The sequence below is a fragment of the Mus musculus genome, chromosome 2 (assembly GCF_000001635.26).
Source record: "Mus musculus strain C57BL/6J chromosome 2, GRCm38.p6 C57BL/6J".
Classification (NCBI taxonomy): Eukaryota; Metazoa; Chordata; class Mammalia; order Rodentia; family Muridae; genus Mus; species Mus musculus.
The window spans coordinates 119751291-119763830 of NC_000068.7; the positions used below are offsets into that span (position 1 = coordinate 119751291).

Sequence of the window (12540 nt, forward strand, 5' to 3'; positions counted from 1 at the left end):
TTCTCTCTTCCACATTCACTCAGAGAACTGAAGAATTAGAAGGGTTTATTGTTTTTATTACCATTATTATTACTAAAACATTTGTAGCCCTGGAATGAGCAGAGGAAAGATACTTATGAGGAGTGGACAATCCAGGATTCCCAACTGACTCCTGCAGTGGGTGGATGGCCTCTGGTTTCAAAGACCAAAGACTGAAAGTAGCCTAGGACCTTCCCCAAGAGGGTCTGGGCTAGTTTCCAGTGTGGGAGGCCAGGTTGCCCGCACATCCCTGAAACATGCCTGAACATGCAGCACAGGGACAGGGGCAGAGCCTACTGGATGCCTGGAATGGAACTTGAGGAGGAGCCATTGCAGTGTTCAATGCCTGTATCTTCACCCTGGGGGCCCCTTGGGGTCCAGGAGCCATAGGTGGGGTTCCAAATGTTCTGAGGTTGGAGGCACCTGGGTTTGAGGGTCTTGAGGCCAGAGGGCAGCCAAGAGCCAAGAAGGCCTCCTCCCCAGCTCTTCAAGTTCTGAGAACTCAGCTCTAGGGGCTTTGGGGATCTAAGACCCTCCAGTGACCTGTTTCCCAGCCTGGAGGCCTCTTCCTCCTCTAGAATGGGCCCAGGTTCCACGGGCAGGGGTGAGTTCAGCACATCAGGGTCCTGTAATGGGAGAGTTGGGGAAGAGGGAACCACATGACTATTTTATGGCTCTCTTCCTGCCCTGCAGAACCAGGGTAGTTAGAGGGGGTCGAAAGGATATTTGGGAGCTGGGGGTTGGGTGGGGGGCACACCTGAGTGCAGTACTGAATCCGTTCCAAGATGCTGCCAAAGTCAGGGCGGAGCTCCGGCTGATGCTGCCAACACTGGGTCATGATTCGGTACCTAGGGAGAGGCAGGAGTTTATGCCTCCTGAAACCTTGGGATGCCTCCCTCCCTGGGCAGCACTGTTAGCTCACACTGGCCCAGGACAGTTCCTAGGAGGGTCCATCCTGTTCCCTGTGGCAATGAAGTCTAGAACCTCCTGGTTGGTATGTCCAGGGTAGGGCATATACCCCAGTGAGAAGATCTCCCAGAGCAGGACCCCAAAAGACCTGTGTCAGAGGTGGAAGGAACAAACAAGACCCATCATGTGTACTGTCCCCTGCTGTCATATGAGGTGGTGAAGAGATAGGACCAGCTTCAGGGCAGAGTGAGGGGAGCACAGCGGGGGACATGCTATCACCAGGAGTCTGTCTTGGATGTGAAAAGGCCCTCCAGGAGAGCTTCTGGCGGCATCCACTTGACTGGGAGCAAGGTCCGGCCACCCTTGCGATAATAACTGGCCCTATATGAAGGAGAAAAAAAGTGCAGAGTTTTCCCAGTGTGGTCAAGCCAGCCTCCGTGGAACAGCAGCTTTCCCAGCTCTCCAGTTCCTGCTTACTGGTAGATATCTCTTGCCATTCCAAAATCTCCAATCTTGGCCACTCGGCTGGCTCCACTGCAGCTAAGCAGACAGTTACGGGCAGCAATGTCTCTGTAAAACATAAAATGTTCATGCCAGACGGAGCATAGGCACTCTGGCTCTTTCTGTTACATTTCTTTAAAGTTGTATATATAGAGAGGGATGTTCTGACGGGAGAAGTGGGCCAAGGGTCTCCTGATTGCTTCCAACCTGTGAATGAAGTGATTTTCCTCCAGGTAGTGGCAGCCCTGGGCTATATCCTGGGCCAGCTGCAATAGGTCCTGCATGGTCAGAGGTGCCAGTTGTCCCTGAGTTGGGCAGAAGGTACATCATTTCATCCAGATCGTAGAGCAAATAGGATTTTAGAAGGGTCTGGGGAGCCCAGAAAAGGGCCTTACTGGGTGTGGTCTGCTGTGCCTCAAAAAGCTCTTCATGTCCCCACCAGACATCAGCTCCAGCAGAATGAGGCGCGGGGCAGACCGAAAGCTGAGCCCCACACAGCGTACAATGTTCTGATGGCTGAACTTGCTGAGTGGAAATGGCGCATAGACCCCATCACCAGTGGGGAGATAAGCATATTCTAGATCCAATTAAAGTGCAAAAAATCTCTGTGCCCTAAAAGGCTGCCCCTCAGCCATAAAGAGCAGAGAGGCCATTCCTGTAGGCAGATCCTGCCTCCCACCACACCCTCCTGCCTGCCCTGGGCTGCACCTGATGATCAGAGCCTCCATGAGAAAATCCAGCTCATCCTGATGGGAGCAGAGCTCTGGCAGAGTCTGGGGAGGGAACGCAGAGCACTCCTGAGCTTTGAGTGCTTTAGGAGGGAGAACAACAAAGGCTCTAGCATCAGCCCTTCCTTCCATATGCCTATCCCAACCGCAAGCCCTGCCCCTTCTCACCTTAATAGCCACTGGAAGAGGACTGGAGTCCCCAGGAAGACCAGTCACTAGTCCCTCGTACACTTCCCCAAAGGCACCATGGCCAAGGGCTCTATAAGAAGACAAGATGGAAGGAAGAGGATGGCATAGGCAAACAGGGTCTATAGAAGAGCCAATGCCCCTTTATCTCTTTGGCTCCCACCCCATAGGTCCAGGGGACCTTCTCTGAGCTCTCTCTGGGCCATGGGTGCTCTCAGACACAAGCTAATGCTGACACACAGAGCTGGGGCCAGAGTCAGGGTCATAATGTAGGATAAGGCCTCTCCTTGTGCTAATGCAGACCCTGCTGGGAGAAAGGCAAGCTGTGGGCTCCAGAACAGTCATGTTCCCAGATCTCTGCACCCCAGAACTGGGGCAAAATCTGACCCTACCCATGCTACTTTGCCTTTTGGAACTTCTTCTGCACAAGGGATTTGAGTTAGATGCCCTCTGGGATTCATAATGCATCATGACAGGAGGAAGGATGGGGAGGAGGGCTTCAAAGTGCACATCATTGCAGAAGGAGGTTGAGGACTCACCTGAGTAGAGTGACATTGGCTGGTGAAACCTCAGTGAGCCCTGGGGGCAAAGGCCAGGGCTGGGCAGGACTGAGTCCCACCTGACAATAGTAAGGGTTGGGTGCTGTCCTGATGGCAGAGGATCGAAGCTTGCTTAGCTCAAGCTCAGGGCCTGGCAGCCTGGTCCCCCACAGGCCCTGACACTTCTGGTTCACTGTGGGTGAGAAGAGAGGTATTTATCAGGCCCACACTGCTTCCCCAGGCCCAGGACTCCCTGGCACTACTCCTAAAAGCTGAGAGGACTCCACCATTGCTCTGTGGGGTAAGGGCCATGATGTCAGCCACATTTAGCCTAGAACCACAGAGAAGCCCATCACAGCCTAGGAGAGAAGGGTCGGCCTGCATCAGCCATGCTAGATGCCCATACCTAGAATCAGGACTGCACACATCATTAGGAGACTCAGTGCCAAGGCTGCCACTACAGCTCCCATCAGGATCAGAGGGCTTGCGGTGGTTGGCAGGTCTAGGGAGAAAGAACAATGTCACCTCCAGCAGGAGGGTCCTCTGTCCTGCTACCCTCAAGTATTTTTCTCGTTTGTCTTGTGTTTTGTTTTGTCTTGTTGTTTTTGAGATAGGGTCTCCCAATAACCCAGGCTGGGCTCAGACTCTCAATTCTGCTGCAGCCTACTCACTGCTGGGATGAGAGGTGTATGCTACCATGACTGGGTACCCTTAAATCTTATCCATGCTTCAAGCCCCATCTCAGTGTTTACTTTCCCACAGTGCCACCCACAGTTGTCCCCAGACAAAAGCAACTCTCCCTCTCGAGAGCCCCTTAACTATTTGATACCTTCCATAGCAACTGCCATTTTTAGATACATATCTATATCTAAATATCCATCTTGCCTCCCACACTGGCCTACATGTTCTTGACAGGAGACTGTGCCCTGATCCATTTCCAATGCTCTATGAAGACATACCCATGCAAGTGACATTATCCACAGCTAGCTCCGTGCCCTCTGGGCACGTGCATTCGGCCGTCCAGAGCTCTGCCTGCCACTGGCAGTCTTTGAAAGGGCAGTGACTGCAGTTGGGATGCTTTCGGATCTCCACCTCCCCATGGCCCTCTGTGACTGCAGAGTAAAAGAGTAGACATGGTGGGATGGGAAGTGGGGGTGGGGATGGGGATGGGACACACAGGTCTTTCCAGTCATATGGCTACTCCTAGTCAGGAGTGGTCCCAACCACAGCAACACAAAGGGTGATGTCAGAGCCCCGGGGACTTAATTTCTGTTGACTGATTTCATTCAGAGGTAGACCAAGCCATGCACACACATGCTTGTGAAGTCAGACTTTCTTTTCTTCTTCTACTATGGTGTCAGGTCACCAAGCTTGAGAGGCAACGGTTTTACCAGATTGAGGAGGAGCTGGCCAGGCTGAGAATCAGGGGTTCCAGACAAATACCTGCCAGAGGCTGTAGGTAGAGCTCACCACTGGGGTGGACAAAGGATGTGCCATCTTCCCCATCAGCCCAGAGGAGGTCAGACTCAGAAGTATCACCGCCTTGAAATGGAGAGTGATAGAGGTTTTTGTTTTTTGTTTTTTTGTTTTTATTATTATTACATGTAAGTACAGTGTAGCTGTTTTCAGACACAGCAGAAGAGGGCATCAGATCTCATTACAGATGGTTGTGAGCCACTATATGGTTGCTGGGATTTGAACTCAGGACCTTCAGAAGAGCACTCATTGCTCTTAACCCCTGAGCCATCTCTCCAGTCCCCAAAAGGTGCTTAGCATCTTTTGTTTGTTTGTTTGTTTTGGTTTTGGTTGGTTTTTTTGTTTGTTTGGTTTTTTGAGACAGGGTTTCTCTGTGTAGCCCTGGCTGTCCTGGAGCTCACTTTGTAGACCAGGCTGGCCTCAAACTCAGAAATCCACCTGCCTCTGCCTCCCTCTTAAATCCTCTGCTGGGATTTAAGGCGTGTACCACCACCACCCGGCTGATGGAGGTTTAACTACAAAAAGGAGACTGGTTGAGGAGGAGCATGCAGCTGCCTTGTGTGGGAAGCTGGCTTATGACCAGCAGGAAAGCTAAGATCTCCCATTGTAAATCGTGTGCTAATGACACTGCCATTGAGGGGCTAGAGAAAGGGGGACTGGCTATTCTGCTGGAACCCAAAGACCTGGCTTAGCCTGGCTGGACCCCTTGTCTGTCTGAGCCCCTCCAGACCATACATTGAGCTGTGAAATGAGGAATGTTCAACCCACAAACTCCATTCCTGTGTGAACAAAGATGTGTCATGAAATATTTATGAACAGTCCAGGCCTGATAGACTAGGAGTTCTACATCAGTATCCCCAAATTCTGTAGCATCTTAGGACCTGTTAAAACAGAAGACCAGCACCTTTCCTGCTGACCTCCCCCTTGCCCCCCATGCATTTCTCTTTAAAATGAACTATAGTAACTAAATTTTAATCAACAAATAAGAACTGTGTAGTATTGTGCATAGTATGATACTTTGAAATGTGCATGCATTGTGCAATCATTTAAGCCGTCAAACCGTTTTTTGTAGTGAGAGCACCTCAGAAATACTCTCTTAGCCATGTTGTTGAGACTAGGGGTGTAGCCTCGTGGGAGAGCATTTCTCTAGCATGCCCAAGGCCCTTGGTTTGACCATAGGCTGGGTTTTATTCCCTATACTGACAGAACCAAAAATATTGGTATTAATTGTGATTAGTATATTGAACTAAAGATAACTTAAATTGACTCCTCCTATCTAATTAAGTTTTGTTTTAATGTTTGACCAACATCTCAGATTTTATCTCTGTATTTTTCTTTCTTTTTTTTGGTTTTTGGTTTTGGTTTTTTTGTTTTTTTGTTTTTTTGTTTTTGTTTTTTTTTGTTTGTTTGTTTGTTTTTTTGAGACAGGGTTTCTCTGTATAGCCCTGGCTGTCCTGGAACTCACTTTGTAGACCAGGCTGGCCTCGAACTCAGGAATTCGCCTGCCTCTGCCTCCCGAGTGCTGGGATTAAAGGCGAGCACCACCATGCCCGGCTGAATTTTTATTTCTAATAACTTCTGTGATAAGCACACTTTGAGAACTACTGATTTAAACCATTCTTGCTCATAGGCCTCCCAGCGCAGCATGCTAACAAGACCGGCCCTAAATTCCTTAGACTTTGGCAGAGTAAGGATTTGTTTTGGAACGGGCACTTGATTTAATTGCGTGTGTGATTTGCAATTGATTTTTGGGCTTTTCTTTTTTGTTTTTAAATCAAAGTTCCGTTGTGGGGCCCTAACCGGCCTGAAACTCACAGAGATCTGCCTGTTTCTGTTTCCTGATAGTAGAATTAAAGGAATGTGCGACCAAGCATGGGTAATTTGGCCCTTTGTAAAAGACAAAACAAGACCAGCCTGCTTGGTGGTGGTGCAAGCCTTTCATTTCAACTCCTGGGAGGCAAAGGCAGGTGGGTATCTGTGAGTTCGAGGCCAGCCTGGCTTACAGAGGGAGTTCCAGGTCAGCCTGTCTCAAAAAAGAAACCCAATCTTAAAACAAAACAAAACCAGACAAGTCTGTAGCCCAGCCTGGCTTCACTCCGTAGTTATTTAGCTTGGAATACTTCTGCCTCCAGCACGCGCTGCAGGCGAGTGTGCCACCCCGCCCAGGCCTGACCTGGTCAGACCTCCTTTGTAAGAGCACCTGCTGGGGCCTGGCACAGTGGAGAGTGGGGCATTCCCCATCTATCCTCTGGAAAGCTCAGGCCAGGTTCTTAGGCTCTACCGTCACATCACCCGGGCTGTCCGACTAACCCTCCCAACGGGTGCACCTACCCCGGTAGCCGCCGCCACCGCCGCCCGCCGCGCAGGCCCCGCCGCCGCCCCCGAAGCCTCCCGCCGCAGCCCAGCGGAGCGCAGCCCAGGCCTCCGCGCAGCCCTCGCCGCCCTCGGCCCCTTCCCGCGGCGAGCGTCCGGCCTGCGGAGAGTGGGCTCGCGACGTCCAGCCGCTCCCTCCACCTGCGAAGCGACAGCAAGCGACGAGCAGTGGCGTTGCGGAGCCGCTCGCCTCTCCCCGCCTCTCCCCGCCGGGCGGAGCGCTCACCTGCCGCGCCTCCTCTCCCGCCGCTGCCCGGCGCCGCCGCGCGGGTCTCCAGCCTCTCGGGGACGGCCTGAGTCCGGCCGCGGTCAGGTCGCCTCCGGTAGGACCTCCCGCCGCCTCCCGCCGCCACCAGCAGCGGCTCTGGCTCCCCCGCGCGCAGCTATGGGGCCAGTGGCCGGTCAGGGGCCGCACCCGGGTCCTGAGCCCGGGGAACCCAGAGGGAGAGCGGAGCCTGGGCTACCCAGCTGGGGGTCGAGGCGACAGCACCCGGTGCACCTACCCGGAAGATGGAGGTGGCGCCTCCGCCACCCCCGCCCCCGCCGGCCCAGCGTCTCCAGCCTGGGATCCTTTCGGTCCCATAGGTGGTTGCATGCTCCCCAGACTCTCCCAGACAGACGAGTTGGCTCTCAGGGCTCCCCTGGGTGGCACCAAGGTGAAATGCTGCGTGACCAGGGACTCTCTCCTCCCCCAGCTCTCGGACCGGGCGCCCCTGTCCCACTCGCCCCGCTTACTCCGGGACAGGCGTCCTGGCCCTGCTGCCCCACAAGGATGTACACCGGCTCCCCGCGACGGAGGAAGAAGACTGCTGAGAGGAAGATGCCGTGCGCCCGTGACAGGTGGTTTTGGGCGCCCTTGCCGCCCGCCGCTCCGTAGGCGGAGATCCTGCAGGAGGAGAGAGCACCGGTCCGCGTCTCAGTCCTAGGCGCCTCGGTCCTGGACCAGGCGGCGGCTCAAGGTCGGGAACCCGTGGCCGGAAAGCTTCTTCCTAAGGGACTTAGATGGACTGTGAAGGGATGGGGAAGAACCGAGTTTTGGGTTGGGTTCCACGAGTATTTCAAGAGCGTTAACGGAGATGGCTGGAATCATCCAGCCCCATCTTCAGCCACCGTTGATTGGGCGGCCGTCCTGACGATGGTTAACTTAGGAGGAGGACAGACAATCGAAGTGACTGACACTAGACTTCTCTGCGGAATGTTTTAAGATAACTTCCCTGGTCTGTAGAACCTCAGCCTAAGAGGTGATTGCCACCCTCTTCCTGCTGGGCACTTACAGATACTGGCCTGTGTCTGGCACCCGCCACAGCTGCACGCCTTTGAGCGGCCCGGCAGCCCCCACTGTCACCATCACGCTGCTTCCTGTGTATGCCCCATCGCACTGTGTTTGTGTGGGTCCGCTCCTGCCGCTGGCGCCACAGGTGTTAAACACCCAAGGCCCCCGTGTGCCTAGGTACAAAGGGAGAAGGAAAAAGTTCCTCTCCAGGCCTAGGGATCTGGAGATGGTGAACCAAGAAAAGGGAGGAGCCTGAAACTCACCTAGAGGATTTGGGAGGGAAGCTGGCTCCAATTTACTGGGTGTGGGGGTGACTTTCTGCTCCTGGGAATTGAGTACCAGCACCGGCAAAAGCGAAGGTGTTAGAAAAGGTGTCTGGAACTCCGAGTTGGAGCAAAGAATAGTTCCTGAAAGGTGACAGGAAGAAGGGTTAGATGATGCAGAATGTGACAGGGGAGACATAAGAGATGGATAGCCACTCAGCAGTACCCTGCTTCCAGCCACACCCCGAATGCCGCCCAGCTGGTGCATACAGAGGCTGAAGCTAGACACCTACCACCCAACCGGGTTTCCCAAGCCTTGCAAGGTGTCTACATATATCATGACATATACATATATCTACATATATACATATATATATATATACATATATATATATATATATATATACATATATGTCTACATATATCATTCCAGAGCTCTCATGGAGTGACTTGGGGGCTGCACCGCTCTCTGTTGTACAGCACCCCACCACCTCTCCTCTCTCTAGCTTCCTCCCAAGTAGTGCCAAGGCCCCATCTGATTCTTAGATTCGGACGTGCTCCGCACCTTTCTTGCTGTACTCTAAAAGCACAAGGCCACCTTAGAAGGAACCATTGAGACCTGGTCTGTTGCTAATGCAGCCCCAAATCTAGTTGTCTCTGGTTGGCTGGTACCCTGACCACCAAACAGCACTTACCAGCAGCTCCCAGCCACAGCAGCAGCCGGTGGGAGCAGCCCATCGCCCAATCCCTTGGTTCCAGCAAAGGATGATGGTTGAGAACTCGATTCCCTAGCTGCAGTTTATAGGCGTGTCAGCAGTCTCAGAGCTATCACCACTACCCTGCCGACTTCCAACTGGCCTGTATACACTCACGTCAGACCCGGGAAATAGAAGGAAAAGGCGGAGCATGAGGACAGCGAGGTCCCCAGGCTTCTGGGAGGAGCCTTGCTGAGCTGAAGGGCTCTAGTCCCCACCTATGGCACACCAACAAACTAGTGAGTTCCTGGTAGGAGAAAAAGTTGACTCTACATTATACCTTTGTGATAGGCTGGACAGCACCTAGTACATGGCAGTAGCTTTTGTGGGTCTCAGGATAGCATCAATAGTGAATGGCTTTATTGGTGTCAGTGTTAGTTTAAGTGCATGATCACACATGGGAAGTATGTAGAGCCTCCAAAAATCCACCTGCCTCTGCCTCCTGGGTGATGGCGACTAAACTGTCCCCCATAAGGCATTATTGCTTGCCATTGCTGTGTCCCTTTCTGACCATGAGGCAGGACATCCCAGTACCTCAGAATCATGACTTTCTGAGTTTGTTGCACACTGTTCCTGTGGACAATTTCTTACTGCCATGACTGGATAAGGTGTTGAAAAATGTGGACAGTGTTGCTCACATTTGTAACCCAGCACCTGCCAAGTGGAGATGGGACCCCAAGTTCAGTGTTATCTTCTGCTTTCAAACTGGATGCCAGCCTGGACTTACATGAGACTTCCTCTCAAAAAGCTAATAGATATGTTAAAAAGATGTCAGAAGCCGGGTGGTGGTGGCGCATGCCTATGATCCCAGCACTTGGGAGGCAGAGGCAGATTTCTGAGTTCGAGGCCAGCCTGGTCTACAAAGTGAGTGCCAAGACAGCCAGGGGTACACAGAGAAACCCTGTCTCTGAAAGAGAAAAAAAAAAAAAAAGATGTCAGAAGATTCAAGTGCTAGCATTCCCAGGCAATGCAGAGTGGCTCAGCCACAGGCCACCAACTGCAAAATCACATGGAAGGATAGTTTTGTGTATTGTGTCCTTTATCTTTTGTTCAAAATGCTAATGTTAAGCCAGGCATGGTGGCTCATGCCTGTAATTCCTGCACTTGGAAGGCTGAAGCAGCAGGATTGCTATGAGTCCCCTCAAAACAAAAACAAAATCTTCCTACCAGAATAAATCTTTTGCAAAGGATCTCAGCTATCTGTAGAAGAGTGCAAATTTCTTTTTTTTAATTAATTTATTTGTTCAGCGCCCCACCCCCAGCCTCTCCCCTCAAGGTTCCTAATTTCTAATCCATGGGTATAAACCACCCAGGAGGCTAAAATCCCACCAGGGTCATTAGCACTGCACAAATAATGGTCTTGTGGGTTGCCTGACTCCCTGCCCTCTGCCGGCCTCCAAGGGGGAAAGCAAAGGTTACAGGAGGAGTTTCTTTGGGAGGAGGCAACTAAGGGAAGAACCATCCCAATAAACACATACTGGACTTAAAAAAACCCAAAAAACTAAGTCAATGACTGAAGCCTAAACGCTAAAGATGTTTTTACTTCTAAAAACTGAAGCTGGGCCTATCAGGTAACTAGCTAATTAGTAAATTCTGAGTATCTAATACTAACTCTAGCTACGGTAGATTTTATAAAAATGGAGAACTCATGACCCACTGAGTTCTATAGATATCACCATCACTCTCTTTCATGGATAAAATTTTGTTTTAATAAGCTAAAGAAAGGAACTGGTGGTGTGTGGGGCTGAGGAGCCCTCTGCAACCAGGGGAGCCAACCTGGAGCTGGAGAGAGGGAGGGAGAGAGGGAGAGAGGTCGAGCTATGCACAAACCCTGAAAATCCAGTCCTGAGACCGGCAGGAGTAGGATTCCTCCCTCCCTGCTCTGGGCCTGCATGTCCCAGCACCACCAAACCCCACCATCACCTCTGCCACCATTGAGGCCGACAGTGGCCATGATGCAGGTTAAACATCTCTCTTCTTATAAGGTCATGTCCAGCAAAGCACCTGGAATTCCTCTTCATACAAATAAGGCCACAGTACCTTAGCCATGGCCAAGTTAGTACACTTACCCCAAAAGCCTCTACTCACTCCCCAAAGCCTTAAATAGCTGTTGTTCCCCACAATTAAAAGCTGCTCAATGAAGCCTGTCTCCTGAGAGTCTGTCCTCATAGTGCTCACAGACACCTAAGGTTTCCATCACTTATTTCCTGCCTTAACTTCCCTCATAGGCCACTAGTCTGATAGTAGGTGATCATGCCGTTTATGTTGGCTCACTGTCAGTGCCATACTGGACCTCTCCTGGTGATCTGAAAGAACAGTTATTCCACACAGCAAATGATAGGATAAGAAAGCCTGTGTTGGGCTGGAGAGAACAGTTAAGAGAATTGGCTGTTCTTCAAGAGGACCAGGGTTCAATTCTCAGTACCAAAGTGATTGGTCACAACTGGTCACAATTATCTGTATCTCCAGTTCCAGGGGAGTCTGATGTCCCCATCTGGCCTCAAGGGGTACCAGGCACACACATGGTCTGTAGGTAAAACATCCATACACATAGTATGTGTGTGTGTATATGTGTGTGTGTTTTCAAGACAGGGTTTCTCTGTGTATTTGAAGACCAGGCTAATTAAAGGCATGTTCTACGATGCTTTGCACAGATACACATACACACACACACACATTTTTTTAAAAGATTTATTTATTGCCGGGTGTGGTGGCGCACCATGCCTTTAATCCCAGCACTCGGGAGGCAGAGGCAGGTGGATTTCTGAGTTCGAGGCCAGCCTGGTCTACAGAGTGAGTTCCAGGACAGCCAGGTCTATACAGAGAAACCCTGCCTCTAAAAACAAAAAAACAAAACAAAACAAAGATTTATTTATTTAAATTTTATGTATGTGAGTACACTGTAGCTGCAGATGGTTGTGAGCCTTCATGTGGATGTTGGGAATTGAATTTTAGGACCTCTGCTTGCTCCGGTTGGCCCCACTCTGGCCCAAAGATTTATTTATTATTATATATAAGTACACTGTAGCTGACTTCAGACGCACCAGAAAAGGGCATCAGATCTCATTACCGGTGGTTGTGAGTCACCATGTGGTTGCTGGGATTTGAACTCAGGACCTTTGGAAGAGTAGTCAATGCTCTTACCTGCTGAGTTATCTCACCAGCTCCCAAATATATATATTTTTAAGCAAGCCAATGCCAAACTCAGAGAGAAGGATAATCTAGAAAGTACCAGGGCTGGAGGATAGCTCAGTGGTCAGCGCAGCCAAGTCTGGTCTCTATACCCACAGCAGGGAGCTCAAAACCACACAGCTCCAGGGGGATCCAAAATCATCTCCTGGTCTCTGTACACATGCCATACTCACATACAGATGAACACACATTATAAAAAAAAGCCCACTGAGAACGGCATAGGAGAACTACACCAGGCTGACATTTGGGTTCTCTGACCTCAGCACTTCCAGGGCATGCTGAGTCCTCCAGGACCACACCCACTCCAGGCGCACTGTCACTGACTCC

At 51.1% G+C, this 12540-nt stretch overlaps 1 protein-coding gene across 4 annotated transcripts; it reads right to left on the reverse strand.

Annotated features, from left to right (window-relative positions):
• Positions 1–35: 35 nt before the first annotated feature.
• Positions 36–9141, reverse strand: Ltk (leukocyte tyrosine kinase). 4 transcript variants are annotated; one of them, NM_203345.2, is made up of 20 exons: positions 8962–9141; positions 8267–8410; positions 8005–8176; positions 7466–7616; positions 7234–7371; positions 6957–7113; positions 6689–6871; positions 4325–4423; positions 3841–3993; positions 3288–3383; positions 2882–3074; positions 2325–2415; positions 2137–2201; positions 1824–1953; positions 1636–1733; positions 1405–1497; positions 1207–1308; positions 941–1075; positions 776–866; positions 36–644 (listed from the first exon to the last, which is right to left on the reverse strand). In NM_203345.2, exons 1-20 carry the CDS (start codon positions 9002–9004, stop codon positions 312–314), a joined length of 2667 nt encoding a protein of 888 aa, NP_976220.2. In that variant the 5' UTR covers positions 9005–9141; the 3' UTR covers positions 36–311. The 4 variants fall into 4 exon arrangements, with proteins under 4 accessions (NP_976220.2, NP_996825.2, NP_996824.1 ...); NM_206942.2 differs by lacking the exon at positions 6689–6871; NM_206941.1 differs by lacking the exons at positions 7466–7616; positions 8005–8176; positions 8267–8410; positions 8962–9141 and having other exon boundaries at positions 6957–7235.
• Positions 9142–12540: the final 3399 nt, after the last annotated feature.

Coding starts and splice junctions, on each gene's coding strand:
- Ltk (NM_203345.2), bottom strand. CDS start 9,004: ATGGGCTGCTCCCACCGGCTGCTGCTGTGGCTGGGAGCTGCTG. Junction 1,498..1,635: donor GAAAATCACTTCATTCACAG/GTTGGAAGCAAT, acceptor TATGTTTTACAG/AGACATTGCTGCCCGTAACT. Junction 645..775: donor GGATTCAGTACTGCACTCAG/GTGTGCCCCCCA, acceptor CTCCCATTACAG/GACCCTGATGTGCTGAACTC.